General features: G+C 46.3%; 1 protein-coding gene across 1 annotated transcript in view; it reads right to left on the bottom strand.

Annotated features, from left to right (window-relative positions):
• Positions 1-15,843, bottom strand: part of ITPRID1 (ITPR interacting domain containing 1) — a 60,732-nt gene that overhangs the window by 11,634 nt on the left and 33,255 nt on the right. The window contains exon 10 of the mRNA XM_081931203.1: positions 1,593-1,675. Within this exon, the coding sequence (XP_081787329.1) occupies positions 1,593-1,675 (83 nt within the window). The remainder of the gene's footprint in view (positions 1-1,592; positions 1,676-15,843) is intronic.

Here is a 15,843-nt window from a genome sequence, read left to right on the forward strand (position 1 = left end):
TCTCACTCGGAAGATTAGCATGGGCACCACCAACACACCTGAAATTTAGTCTTAGAACAAGGGTCAGCAAACTTTTTCAGCAGGGGGTCCCGCAGACCTTGTGATGGGCCGGACTATATTTTGAAAGGGAAAAAAATGAACAAATTCCTATGCCCCACAACCCAGAGATGCATTTTCAATAAGTTGGATCCTTCTAACAGAGGGTCCATGTTGTGCATGGCTCTGGAACTCTTCCGCAACTGGTTTGTGGCTGGGGCTTTGCCCCGCTCCAGCCGGTAGTGCCACAATTATGCCACTGGCCTTTCGCCAATCGGCAACGTTGCAAGGTTGGGGGTATTTATTTGGCAGCGCAACGTGGGGACCCTCTCTTGCTTCGCGCTGCCGAACACCCACCCATTAGTCGTGTCTGGCCTTGCTTTGGACTTTGGTTGGTCGCCTGTTTTGGACCAGGGGCCGGGTAGGAATTTTTCCCAATGTGGCAGATTGGCTTTGACCACGTGGTTTTTGCCTACTTCTTAGCAATCGTCACAACTTTGTAAGGTTTGGTGGTTAGGCATTGGTTTAGGGGAATGTGGGGAGGGGAGGTGTGGCCATCAGTTGCCGCTCCAGTTAATAGGATATTCTGTTAAAGGAATCTGGGTGTCTGGATCTCGTCTGAAGCCCGGAGAGGGGCTAGGCCCATGCCAGGACCCCCGGGAACCCCAGGGGTGAGCACCAGTCAATATACAGTGGTACCTAAGGTTAAGAACTTAATTCGTTCTGGAGGTCCATTCTTAACCTGAAACTGTTCTTAACCTGAGGTACCACTTTAGCTAATGGGGCCTCCCGCTGCTGCCCCGCTGCCGCCACACAAGTTCTGTTCTCATCCTGAAGCAAAGTTCTTAATCCGAGGTACTATTTCTGGGTTAGCAGAGTCTGTAACCTGAAGCGTCTGTAACCTGAGGTACCACCGTACATTGATGGAGCTCCCCCTGCTGGTTGTTTACCTTTCCAGGCTTCCTGCAGGGTGGGCGGGAGCCAGTTATATCTTGATACTAATGCCTAAGCCAATACCAGTCACACTTGTGTATTCAATAAAGTTGTGGCCAAAATTTGGCCATTAACCTTTAAACTAAACTCTGTCTCCACTGTGTCTTTATTTTCATGGGGATGGGTTTTGGGGCTCGGAGCACAAAAGCACACATTCTACTCATGTAAAAACACCAGGCAGGCCCCACAAATAACCCAGAGATGCATTTTAAATAAAAGAACACATTCTACTCATGTAAAAACACGCTGATTCCCGGACCATCCATGGGCCGGATTTAGAAGGCGATTGGGCCAGATCCAGTCCCCGGGCCTTAGTTTGCTTACTCATGGCTTAGAACATCTCAGTATAGAAGGGAAAACATCCAGGCAGGCACTTTTATCAGTCAGAAAATAGCCGCTGAAAATTCCTGCAACCGAGAAGTGATATATTTTGCATGGACATCCAAAACTGGATTTAGCATATCAACAAGGAAGCCCACCTCATGATCAGCAGAACACCTATGTTCCAAATTACAGTTTGATTTAGTTTTTTTTTAGGTTTAGGCTTCTCGGTCCCTACTCACCTGGAGAGGTAAGGGTTCTGAAGGATCTTCCAGAAATCCACTGCTGTCAGACTGGCAACTGTTTGTTCTTGTCACTATCACATCTATAATTAGAAAAATAAAGGTGAGAAGGAAAGGAATTGAAATGACAACTGCAACTCATGACAGCCAAGCGAGAGAGAGAAAGAGAGAGGTTTTCTAGTTCCATGTTATTTATTTTACAGGTGAAACTCGGAAAATCAGAATATCGTGGAAAAGTTCATTTATTTTAGTAATTCAACTTAAAAGGTGAAACTAATATATGAGATAGACTCATGACATGCAAAGCGAGATATGTCAAGCCTTTATTTGTTATAATTGTGATGATCAAGGCATACAGCTGATGAAAACCACAAATTAACAATCTCAGAAAATTAGAATATTAAATGAAATCAGCAAAACAAGGACTGATAATAGTGCAATACTGGACCTCTGAGAAGTAGAAGCATGCATATGTACTCAGTACTTGGTTTGGGCCCCTTTTACATCAATTACTGCCTCAATGCGGCATGGCATGGATGCTATCAGCCTGTGGCACTGCTGAGGTGTTATGGAAGACCAGGATGCTTCAATAGCAGCCTTCAGCTCTTCTGCATTCCTTGGTCTCATGTCTCTCATCTTTCTCTTGGCAATGCCTCATAGATTCTCTATGGGGTTCAGGTCAGGCGAGTTTGCTGGCCAATAAAGCACAGTAATCCCATGGGCATTGAACCAGGTTTTGGTACTTTTGGTGGTGTGGGCAGGTGCCAAAGTCCTGCTGGAAAATGAAGTCAGCATCCCCATAAAGCTCGTCTGCAGAAGAAAGCATTAAGTGCTCCCAAAATCTCCTGGTAGATGGCTGCATTGATCCTGCACTTAATGAAGCACAGTGGATCAACAACAGCTGATGACATGGCTCCCCAAATCAACACAGACTGTGGAAACTTCACACTGGACTTCAAGCACCTGGCATTGTGTGCCTCCCCATTCTTCCTCCAGACTCTGGGTCCTTGGTTTCCAAATGAGATGCAAAAGCTGCTCTCATCAGAAAAGAGATTTGGGGAACCATGTCATCAGCTGGTGTTGGTCCACTGTTCTAAAGTTGGAGCATATTATCTTGGGTATGTCCTTGGGCAATCACTAGAGGGTGTTCCTTTGTTTGTCCCTAGCACCAGATAGAAACGGAGGAGGGCCAGCCTGAAGAAAGAGGGAGATACAGTGGTACCTCGCAAGACGAATGCCTCGCAAGACGGAAAACTCACAAGAAGAAAGAGTTTTCCGTTTTTCAAGGTGCTTCGCCAGATTAATTTCCCTATGGGCTTGCTTCGCAAGAAGAAAGCCCATAGGGAAATTTCCGGGGACCTCTTTTAAAATGCTGGCGGTCGGGAGCAAAGGCCGGTGGGGAGCAAAAGTCTTTGCTTCCCCCCCCCCGCCTGCCTTCCCGGGACAGCGGAGACTTCTCCGCTGTCCCGGGTGATCTTAAAATGCTGGCGGGCGGCAGCGAAGGCTTCGCTGCCGCCCGCCAGCATTTTAAAATCGCCCCGGGACAGCGGAGGCTTCGCTGCCGCCCGGCAGCATTTTAAAATCGCCCCGGACAGCGGAGAAGTCTCCGCTGTCCCGGGGGCTTTTAAAATGCTGGCGGTCGGCAGCAAAGCCCTCCTGTCCCCGGAGCTTGCGGGGAGGGAGGTGGGCAGAAGGGCTTTTCTTCCCACCGCCAGCCTTCAGAACAGCCTTCTGAAGGCTGGCGGTGGGAAGAAAAGCCCTTGTCCCCCCCCCCAGCCTTCAGAAGAGGTCGGGGGACAGACTGTCCCTGGACCTGGTCTGAAGGCGGTTTCCATAGGAACGCATTGATTGATTTTCAGTGCATTCCTATGGGAAACCGTGCTTCGCAAGACGAAAAACTCGCAAGAAGAAAAAACTCGCGGAACGAATTAATTTCGTCTTGCGAGGTACCACTGTAATAAGGGAAGGGAAGTACAAACTGTTTGTGCCTAGGCTGTGTCCAAGCAATCAGGGATACTGCCAAAAGGGGGTGGGGTATTGTGGCGTTCATACGGAGCCCTTGGTCGTCTCACAGACCATTGACCCGTACACCACTAATCCGCTGCCACCAACGAGGTCCTCCCCAGTAAAATCACTTCAGCCTCAGTCAGGTTTTCAATTAATAAAGAAGAGTGTGTTTTATTTCAGACACAAACCTTTCCGGCATTCCAAACGTTGTTGCTCTTTACTTTCTTAGTCTTATTTTCCCCTCTCTATCTCTTCTACCTCCCCTCACTCAAGAACCCACTGCCCTAACTGTCTCTCTATTTCCAACTGCCAGCCAACTGCTTCTCCAAATGCCTTTCCCAACCAGCCAACCCACTGAAACCAACCAACTGCCCATCAACAACTCCCAACAACAACTAACTCAAACCTCGGGCTAAGGCCTTTTATACACAGGTAGGCTCCGCCTCCAGCTTTCCTATTGGTCTACATTTTTAACCCTATCTCTCCCCCCTGTTCAAACATTTTCTAAATGAACAGGCAAACGCCACAGGCATGAACAGTGCTTATGAATATGCAGTTTGCATGCAACCAGACTCTTCCAATGGCTATGCATGTAGGAGGAAGGCAGGTCATGTGGGCATGTATTATTCCAGAGGTGCCAGAGGAGCCGCATTTCTGCAGATTCATCCCATGATGCTGCTACAATGGTGCTGGTTTTGACCACTAAATCCCTATGCGGCCTAGGACCCACATACCTACGGGGCCGCCTCTCCTGGTATGCCCCGCAGAGGACCTTAAAGGTAAAGGTAAAGGTACCCCTGCCCGTGCGGGCCAGTCTTGACAGACTCTAGGGTTGTGCGCTCATCTCACTCTAGAGGCCAGGAGCCAGCGCTGTCCACAGACACTTCCGGGTCACGTGGCCAGCGTGACGAAGCTGCTCCGGCGAACCGGCACCAGAGCAGCACACGGAAATGCCGTTTACCTTCCCGCTATATTTATCTACTTGCACTTAAGGGTGCTTTCGAACTGCTAGGTGGGCAGGAGCTGGGACCGAAGAACGGGAGCTCACCCCGCCGTGGGGATTCGAACCGCCGACCATGCGATCGGCAAGTCCTAGGCTCTGAGGTTTTACCCACAGTGCCACCCGCGTCCCTGCGGAGGACCTTAAGGGTCCACAAATGACAACACTTTGGAGGTCCCGAGCCTCAAGGAGGTTAGATTGGTTTCAACTAGGGCCAGGGCCTTTTCAGTACTGGCCCCGACTTGGTGGAATGCTCTGTCACAAGAGACTAGGGACCTGCAGGACTGGACATCTTTCCGCAGGGCCTGCAGGACAGAGCTGTTCCGCCTGGCCTTTGGCTTGGACTCAGTCTGAACCTTATGTTTCCCTCCCTTTATGGTTTTGATGAGGCTGCATTTTAAACTGCATTTTAACCTGTATTTTAAATTGCCCCCCCCATTATGTTTTTACTGTAATTTTACTGTTGTTAGCCGCCCTGAGCCTGGCTCTGGCCGGTGAGGGTGGGGCATAAATAAAATTTATTATTATTAAAATTCCAACTTCACATGGGTGAGACCTGTTATCCACAGCGCCTCCTTACCTTCCAGTTGTTGATCCTGTGTCATTGCCTAGTCATCCAAGTAGGTGCTGAGCCTTCATTTATTTACCATATTTTTCGCTCCATAAGATACACCTGACCATATGACGCACCTAGTTTTTAGAGGAGGAAAGCCCTTTTGGGGGGGGGGGTCAGCTCACAGTTGTGCAGCTTCTTTTGCAAGGGGGAAAGCCCCATTTTTTTGAGGATTAGCTCAAAGTTATGCAACTTCTTTTGCAAAAAGGGAAAATCCTGTTTTATGGGGTTCAACTCACAGTTCTGCAGCTTCTTTAGGAAACGAGAGGGAGCTGTTTCTACAGTTTCTAGACAGATAATCTAATTAGCCAGTCACATGTTGCTGGGGAAACAAACAGCCTCAGTCTGCAGAACATTCAACAATGGAGGCCTGGGCAAAGGGCCGGAAAGGGAGCCAGCGATCGACCACATTTGCTCCCTAAACATTCCCCCTTACCTTCTAGGAGGAAAAAAGTGTGTCTTATGGAGCGAAAAATGTGGAATTTATTTATTTATTTATATTTCTTCGATTTGTACACCACTCTTGATCCAAAGATCCCTGGGTGGCGCACAACATTAAGAACACAATTCACGCAATGTTTCAAATGTTAAAGGAGAGTGGTGCCCTGACTGCCGCTGTATTCATAATGGACACTTCTGCCAGACCAGAATAGGCTTCACAAACACACAGTGCCCTCCAGCTTTTAAACAATAGGTGCCATCACTAGAATGAAGCCGGGCAACCCTAGACCATCCCATAAATGAGGAGGTGGATGTGCATGGGACCCACACATGCTAAACTCTAGCTATTTACCACCGCTGACTCTTCTTCAAGTGTGACGTTCCATTTGAAGCTTTACATTTTTAAAAAGCTGCACATTGATCTTGCTAAGGAGTCATTCTGCTGTCGTGCTCTGTGGATCTGTTTCAGGTTTATTATTAATTCCAGATGTCCAAAGGCCACAGCAGGAAAGGTAAATACAATTACGTAACTTTTTTTTTTTGTTACAGGGCATAAGGAAGGCTGTAAAAGCAAAGATCACGATAGTAACATTAATAAATTACCTGCTAATTTTAACTGCTGCTGCTGCTAAAGCAAAGACCAAAGGAGGACACAGATCTTCACTTTAAAAACAAAGGCAACCGATCACAGAGATGGTGTAGAAATAAAATTTACTGGAAAAATAGGGCCCAAGGTGTTTCAAACAACAGACATTTTTTAATCAAGGAACGTTTGGGCTATGCAGATTTACATGAGAGTAACCTAACTGAATTCTGAGGGACTTACTTCTGAGTCGGTGCACATGCAGTTGTGCCACACATTGCAGTCTCTTTGGGAAATTAGTAATCCTGGTAGAAAATTGCCCTACCTGGTTATATTCAGATATAAACCCATTTTTTGAATTTAATAAACACCTCGCTTCTGGCGAGATGCTTGAGATTTAAAGCCTTCCAGGTTTGCTTTTCCTCAGCAAAATCATGCTCCCAAAAAGGTCAGCAGAATTTCTCTGACATATAAAAGCTACAAAACTAATTTAAGCCATGCTAGTCTACTAAATGCAACAGACCAAGGAAATCAACGTAACAGAGCAATTTAAAAACCTTAACTTCAAATCTTAAACTGACCAGTAGGTGGCAGCAGCAGACAAACCTCCAGTGTAAAACTTGAAATACGTGAACACTCAGATAAACTCTTTTTACAATGCCTCTGTTCCTTTTGAATGTAGGAATAGCAATCGAACCAAAAAATTAAAGACTAAGGCTGCAATCAGATGCATGCAAATTTAAGAGCAAAACCAACTGAACCTGGCTGGGTTCACATCTGAGAAAACTGCACATTTTATTTCTTTATTTATAAAAGTATTTATATGCCACTAAATTGCAAAACATATTAAGGTGGAAGACAATGTACTCAGTGTGTGTTATCATGGACTCGTAGAGGAACTGACGCACCACAGTAGATAGTGCGGTGTTAAATTAAACACTCTAGCATGGAAAGATTGGTCAATTTTGCTTCTCTCATTTTCTCCCTTTTCCAATCTTGAATTCAGTTCACAATAATTTGCAAATCTTCTTTTGGAAATTTGTCAGCGTTCTAGTGCAAATTTCTGCTTGCAAGCATAGTTTTGTATACAGGTTTGGCTAATAATCTTTGTGAGCAATTTCCCCTAATATAATGCATTTTTGAATGGTATTTTCTAAAATATGAATTTTAATGCAACTATTTTCCTATCATATGAATGTTTGCACAAATTGTTTGTTCGGAGAATTGCCTCGCAAAATTCAGAGATGTGTGAATTTTGTAAATCTGGTTTGGAAGTGTGGATTAAGTAGCTTTGCAGTAAAATGTGAACACAACAGAACTTCCCCTCAGCCTAGTCATTAAAGTGGCTTAGACCAACTAACATCAAATTAATGAAGCCCAGGGGATTTTATATCCAACTGCTCAAGTTTTGTTTCTTTACTACTATTCTTTGTAATAATGCCAAAATGACATTTTGCAAAGCTCGAAATATGTGGAACTTCCCAATGTCAAAATTGAGATCCAATCTAAAAATTCAGCATTGGAATTCTGGAAAAGAAATGAGAAATTAAACTGGCCCAAGGAATGAGTTGTTAATACAATTGCATCACAAGATGGATGTCAAATATAATTGCCGTTGCATATCTGCAGCCAAGTATCGACAAATGGTGGCTAGCATAGGTATGCAAAAATATAGGTATGCATAGGTATGCAAAAATATCCCTCCATCTAATGGCAAACTCAGGTGTGTGAGGGCTGATAGAAATGGAGTCTGAACAGAGCCACCTGAAAAACAAGAGAGAGGTATCAGAATGCTGAAGGAAAGCCCAAAATTTGCAGAGGGGCAGATACATACCCTATACAGTGGTGCCCCGCAAGACGAATGCCTCGCAAAACGAAAAATGCGCAAGACGAAAGAGTTTTTCAGTTTTTGCGTCGCTTCGCTAGACGATTTTCCCTATGGGCTTGCTTCGCAAGACGAAACGTCTTGCGAGTTCTTGCAATTTTTTTCCTTTTTCTTAAAGCCGCTAAGCCGCTAAGTCGTTAATAGCCGCTAAGCCGCTAATAGCGGCTAAGCCGCTAATAGTCGTGCTTCGCAAGACGAAAAAACCGCAAGACGAAGAGACTCGCGGAACGGATTAATTTCGTCTTGCGAGGCACCACTGTATTATGAATTCATGGGGGAATCTCTCCCACAAACACTCCAGTAGTCAGAGGAAAGAAAAACTGAAAGCTGGAAGAGGAAAGTGACCAAACAGAAAGTCGCCCAACCACTGCCACAGTGTCCTTTCTCTTGGCAGATCAAGATCAGCAGGTGACAGCAAAGGTTGCAAGGTTTTTAGCTGGGGCAATCAGAATAAGATCCACTATTTGACTATTGATTCAAAACCCTAAAATGTATTTTATATAATTGACTTTTTATTTGTATATCGTATTGTCAATTTATTGTTACAGTATGACCGATGGCTGACGCAAATAAAGATTTGTTTAATCCGCAAGAAAGAAGGGCCTTTTCGCTGGCTAGGTTCAATTCTAATCCTTCTAACCTCCTTGGGGTAGGTTTGCAGGTTTGGCAGAAGGAGATAGGATCTGTCCATGCAATGCCTGGTGGAAACTCTAGCTCACATGGCCCTTAAATGTAAAATGTATGATGATCTCCGCCAACAATTTCTAGACCATCTATGTATTCCAACATGGAAAACAGAGAAGGAGGTTATGCACTTCTTAATACAGGGGAGAGACCAGGGGCTCACCAAGACAGTAGCTAAGTTCCTCTATTTGGTTTTTGGTCGCCGAAGTAGGCTACAGGATCCTGCCCTTGCTGGAAACCCACAGAGATGAGGCAGATTGCTCACCTCTTCTGCCCTTTGGTGGGTGACAGTGCCGTTGGAGTGGCGACGAGATCGCACTGGCCTATCTATTCTGAATGTATTCTGATTGTTCTTATGTGATGCCAATAAAGGTTACTTGACTAAAATAAAGATTCATTCATTCAGTGGTTGCTGCGAGTACAGACCAGAGAATAGCTGCCTGAATGCCGGACTGGTTTTTGTCGGTGTTCAGAGCCATAGAAACTACTGCAAGTGTCCTCTTTTGACAATAAAGGGTTAACGGTTATATAATTATATAATATAAAATAACATAATTATTATTGTAAAATTATATAAAATTGCATCCTTATATTAGTAATGTCGTGTCTTAACGCTGCAACCCATCCTGGGACCTTAGAGTAAAGGGTGGGTAATAAACAGCAACAACAGCAGCAAAAATAATAACTATGACCCCCATTGCGATGCTGTCTATCTCCCCACCCTCTTGTGCAGATTGGATAGGAGGCTACGATGCTGGTGCAGGGCTAGGATAAGTATAGTTCAGGGTGGGAGGAATCGAGGGTCTTTCAAAAAACACCTGCAGTCACCTTGACCAGTTTGGATTCTGTCTCTCAGAGGCAAAAGCATAATATTAAAACCCATTTTAGAAGGATTGGAAGCATCTTAACATATTTTTGCCACTGGTTCCAATATAATGGAGAGGCTATCCACAGAACCCCAAGCTCCCAAACCACCTTAAAAAATGGCTTTGGACCATTTCCTGTATGTAATGCATCTTTGTCATGTTCTCACAGTGTCCTGCCTTCCCAGTTGTTCATATTATCTTCATCTCACTAACTGGCTTTAGTCCAGTTTCTAATCCTTGCCAAACAGTGAAAAAGCCGGCTGACATCTGTGTCGAGTTCTAATGAAATGAGACACAAAGCTGTGAGCGTTTGGAAGTGCAGAAATGCCATTGGTGCTGCGGCAGACCTTCACCCCCCGCAGTTTCCAAGAGATGGAAGCGGGATAAAAACGGTTCTGGGAGAACTGGGGTTGTTGGGGATTCCACAACTGAAAAGTCTTCATGGAAGGAAGAGACTATTCACTGTCAACTGTAGAAAAGACAGGACGAAGCAACGTTATGTTACAGCCCAGGTGGCTAACCCCAGGGGTTTTTTGGGGGGGGGGGAGTCTAATTTCCCCCCACCAGAAAATTTCTCCATCCTCCCCATTTTGGCAGCAGCAGCAAACTAAATAAATAAATTGTAAAGTAGACACGGTACAGTGGTACCTCGGGTTACATACGCTTCAGGTTACATACGCTTCAGGTTACAGACTCTGCTAACCCAGAAATAGTGCTTCAGGTTAAGAACTTTGCTTCAGGATAAGAACAGAAATCGTGCTCTGGCGGCGCGGCAGCAGCATGAGGCCCCATTAGCTAAGGTGGTGCTTCAGGTTAAGAACAGTTTCAGGTTAAGAACGGACCTCCAGAATGAATTAAGTACTTAACCCGAGGTACCACTGTACTGGGTTAGGCAACACAAATCGCCACTCCCCAGTCATCAGGCTGATCATTCAATGAGTGAAGAGACAGAGGAGATAGCTCTGAGTCCATGCATCCGCTTCTATATGTCCAATGTGCGTGTGAGAATGAACACAAGAAAGTTAGGTGTGGCCACAGTAGGCCACGGGTGCTACAGCATTGCACAATTCAAGACTCTCAAGCAGGGATGGTTGGCTTTTGTCATGGAGAGGCAATGCAATCTGCTGTCCTTTCATTGAGTTCCAGAGAAACATAAGAGCCAGTTCATGTGTTGCGTTCACTTTTTACACACAAGTAAACTGCTGTGCCAGAGCCACAGCTCAGGGACTGGATCTATGCCTTGTCCCAGCTTCAATCCATGGAGGTAAAGACTCCTGCCTGAAACCCCAAAGAATTCCTACCAGTCAGGGCACACAGGATTGAACCAACTAGACCAATGGTTTGATTTGGTATGATCCTGGCCTGACTGTGTAGGCTCCTTATTAGTTGACCTCCAGTGCCCTTTTAAATGTGCTTGTGGGAAGGGAGAGTGGGCAGGTTTCTTCAGTTCTCGTTCTCATTTTTATCAGACATTTTGTGCTTTTATATTGGAATTTTGAACTGCCCTGAGACCCGCAGACTAACTAATGATGATGATTATGGGTGGCTAAGCTGTGACTACCACACACCACCCCTACTGCTTCTGCTGCCTGGGGCTGATGGGAAATGCAGCTCAGGAACATTTGGTGGGCCACAGATTCCCCACTCCTGTTGCATAGGTAAAGGTAAAGGGACCCCTGACCATTAGGTCCAGTCATGACCGACTCTGGGGTTGCGGCGCTCATCTCGCTTTATTGGCTGAGGGAGCCGGCGTTTGTCCGCAGACAGCTTCCGGGTCATGTGGCCAGCATGATTAAGCTGCTTCTGGCGAACCAGAGTAGCACATGGAAACGCCGTTTACCTTCCCACTGGAGCGGTACCTATTTATCTACTTGCACTTTGACGTGCTTTCGAACTGCTAGGTTGGCAGGAGCAGGGAATGAGCAACAGCAGCTCACCCGGTCGCGGGGATTCGAACCGCCGACCTTATGATCGGCAAGTGCTAGGCTCTGTGGTTTAACCCACAGCGCCACCCGCGTCCCTTTGTTGCACAGAATAAGCCTATCATTGGCTATCAGCCAGGACGGCCATATGCAGCCTTCAGGATTCAGGGGCCACATGCCACTGAAGACCAGAGACCGAAGACCAGAGATCTTCTAGCCTGGCCAATTGGCCACTATGGAAACTGGATGTTGGACCAGACAGACTGCTTGTCTGATCCAGTGGGCCTCTTCTTATGTTCTTAGTCAAGGAAGGTGATTAATATTTGAGACGGCGGTTCCTTTTATCTTGATTTCATTTAAGCCAGACCTCGATTGAGCTCTGCAAAGAGGCCGATACGTCAATCTTCTGCCGCAGAGGAAAAGCAACGTCTGAGATTAGCTCGAGGCTTTCCCCAAAGCACTTCGACTCTTTAGGATTTTGTGAGCGTCCACGGCCACATCTTTCCCCTCACATTCCCAACATGAGGCAACCGGGATCGTAGGGAGGCGGCCTGGGATTATTTGCAGGCGAGGAGAGGGGAAGGCAAAGTTGGAAGCTCAGTATCATTGAGTGACAATGTGACATGCTCATTTTGACTAGCGAGCAAAACAGCATGGTAATGTGGCAGAGGGACCCTGGGACCCATGGCAGGCTGCCGGTGACATTAGGAGAGTCACACATGAATTCATTTAGACAGGATGCAGACCTTTTCCACATCAGACCTAAGGCTGGCAAATTCCCAGTGCATTGTAACACCTAAATCTTTGTTACGATGCTCAGCGATGCAGTTAACCTCTCTGTAGACGGTAGACTTTTTCATACACACAGAGAGACGGCATACACATTTGTTTCCTTCTAAAGCCATCACGTGATGATCGTGTTGAAGACTGTAACATGAAGAGTATTTGGTGAACAGAGTGAAAAGGTCCTGAAGGCTGTAATGTAAATGAAACACGAGAAAAAAGGAAGATTGTTTCAGAGGAGCAGTGGATAGTAGGAAGAAACAGCTGGCATTAAATAGCGGCCGCTGAAGCTGCAAACTTAAAGAAGGGCGATGGTTCAGTGGGCGATGCAAACTTAAAGAAGGGCGATGGTTCATGCAGAAGGTCCCGGGTTCATCAACAGAAGTAAGGTGTCCAGACCAAGGGAAGAAATACAGTCATACCTCGGGTTACAGACGCTTCAGCTTGCGTTTTCTCAGGTTACGGACACGCTGAAATCCAGAAGTACTGGAACAGGTTACTTCCGGGTTTCGGCGGTCGCGCAGGCTCAGAAGCGCTAAATCGCACTTTGCGCATGCGCTGAAGCGCCAAATTGCAACCCACGCAGACGCAGCGCTGCAGGTTGCGAATGCTGTGGGTTGCGAACGTACCTCCCGTACAGATCACGTTCGCAACTCGAGCGTCCACTGCAGTACCACTCTATTCTGCTTTGGTCAGACCACATTGCGTCCAATTCTGGGCACCACAATTTAAGAAGGATGCTGACAAGCTGGAGTGTGTGCAGCGGAGGGCAACCAAAATGATCAAGAGTCTGGAAACTCATAGAATCATAGAATCATGGAGTTGGAAGAGACCACAAGGGCCATCAAGTCCAACCCCCTGCCAAGCAGGAAACACCATCAGAGTACTCCTGACATATGGTTGTCAAGCCTCTGCTTAAAGACCTCCAAAGAAGGAGACTCCACCACACTCCTTGGCAGCAAATTCCACTGCTGAACAGCTCTTACTGTCAGGACGTTCTTCCTAATGTTTAGGAACTAAGCCTTTCGAGGAGTGCATGAAGGAGCTGGGTATGTTTAGCCTGGAAAAGAGAGAACTGAGAGGAGACATGAAAGCCATCTTCCAATATCTTAAGGGCTGTCACATGAAAGAGGGAGCATGCTTGTTTTCTCCTGCTCTGGAGGGTAGGACTCGAGGCAATGGCTCCAAGTTACAAGAAAGGAGATTCCAGTTAACCATTCGGAAAAAATTTCTGACAGTAAGAGCTGTTTGGCAGTGGAACAGACTCCCACTAGAGGTGGTGGGCTCTCCTTCCTTGTCGGTTTTTAAGCAGATGTTGGATGGCCATCTGTCATGGGTGCTTTAGCTGAGATTCCTGCATGGCAGGGGGTTGGACTAGATGACCCTTGGGTCTCTCCCAGTTCTAAGATTCTATGATTCTATGAATCCCTCCCTGGCACCTGCAGGCAGGACTGGGAGAGAACCTTTGATAAGTTTGTATCCCTGCTCACCCAATGGTCTGGATGACTCTGGCATTGGACAGCCATAGATGGGGAAGTTGTGGATGGTGTTCAATGATGTTTTACTCAAAGTAGTCCTAGTGCAATGAATAGAGCTAGCGTGTTCATTAATCTCAGTGGGTCTACCCTGAGTAAAAGTCATTGGGTTCTGCCTACATCAATGTTTGACATTGCTACCTTGCAGATGATACCACTACAGGTGACGAGAGCATGCCATAAAAGCCACAGGGAGAACTATGTTGTGACCCTCTCACTGGGGATCAGTGAAGTGGTCATAGTGACAGACTAGGACCTAGGAGACCAGGGTTCTCGTCCCCACTCAATCATGAAACTCTCTAGGTCAACGGTTCTCAACCTGTGGGTCCCCAGATGTTGTTGGATTACAACTCCCATCATCCCTGAGCTCTGGCCTTGCTAACTAGGGGTATGGGAGATGTAGTTCAACAACATCTGGGGACCCACAGGTTGAGAAAGGCTGCTCTAGGTGATCTTGAACCAGTTAGCCTGACCTGGGTTTTTGCTAGAACAAAATGGGGAGAAGAACCATGACCACCACCTTGAGGTTCTTGGTGGAAAGGAGGACATGGGCCCATTTCTTGAGGAGAAGATGCAGGCAAGAGGGCTATGCTTATCCCTCTTCTCACTCATTGCTTCTATCCTGCTGGAGCATTCTCCTTCTTCCATGTCAGTCTTCCCAGAGATGTGGCAAATAAACATCTGGAACCCTGGCTCTAGGTGGGAGGCAGGCTTATGAGGAAATCACTGCAAATTGGCATCCCTCTGCTATTTCCAGATGTTTGATGGTGACCTGGGATACTCAACCTTCAGATGTTTAGCGTCAGCCTATTACAATTGCATCTGCCAATACAGTTATATCCCATAATTCTATGAGGTTATGTTACAGCTCAAAAATATTAGGCAAGGGTGTAAGTGGACAAGTCGTAACAACTGGGAAAGAGAAAGACAGAGAACTATGAAATGTTGTGGTGCTCTCTCTTATACCAGATTTTTAAAAAGAAAAATCAACAGTCGATCCTATCAAATGGTAAGGGCCGTGCATTAAACATCATTCTATTTATTCCTGCCCATTATTCGTCAACGTGCAGAAATTTTCAGATAAACTATGCGAACCATAGGACTTCATAGGAAATTTAAGAGACGTGATTTGAAGAAATGTGACGGGGGGGGAGGGGAAGAGAGATTTTAAATAATAAGTGCACACATAATACCTTTTGCTCCCATCGTTAGCTTTTGGCAAGCAGCTACCATCTGTGAAAACCAACACAACTTGCCCGCCGCCATCAGAAACAGGGAAAATGATTGTGGCACTCTTTCTCGCCATCAAGCAATCGTTCCCATATGTACTTTACGGGAGGATAATAAACAGGATTCACACTATTGGAACACAGTCAATTAAGAAAAATGCCGATTGCCTTCTGCAGATATTCCCATGGTGCCAAACTGTACGTGAAAGAGATCGCAAGGAGGAGGAGGAGGAGGAAGGGAAGGTGTGATAATTAAAAGCATTGCCACTCAATAAGTCAGGGGAGCTAATATGTCAGCTCAGCAGGCTGGGGAGGTAAACGTACCCAGCTGCTGGAAAGACTCGAGTGCGGTTTGGTCCCTGGCACCACTTGTTGGGACAAGATGAATCGCAAAAGGCTGCGGAAGTGAGTATCCAGGCTACCGTGTGCCAGATGGAGGTGGTTACTTTCTCTGATTGATTGCCTCTTGGGCTGCTAAGGGGGCTTTTCAGCCAACGGATGCTGTTGCATGAGCAGAGCCGGTTTGGGGATCAGCCGTTCCTTCTTTGGTCAGGGCCCCCTTGGAAAAAGCTGCCTGGGGTGGAGGGGAGAAGAGATAGGGGGACAAGCCCAAAGAAGAAGAGTTTGGATTTGATATCCCGCTTTATCACTACCCGAAGGAGTCTCAAAGTGGCTAACATTCTCCTTTCCCTTCCTCCCCCAC

The sequence above is a fragment of the Podarcis melisellensis genome (assembly GCF_964234715.1).
Source record: "Podarcis melisellensis genome assembly, chromosome: 12".
In the NCBI taxonomy this organism is placed as follows: Eukaryota; Metazoa; Chordata; class Lepidosauria; order Squamata; family Lacertidae; genus Podarcis; species Podarcis melisellensis.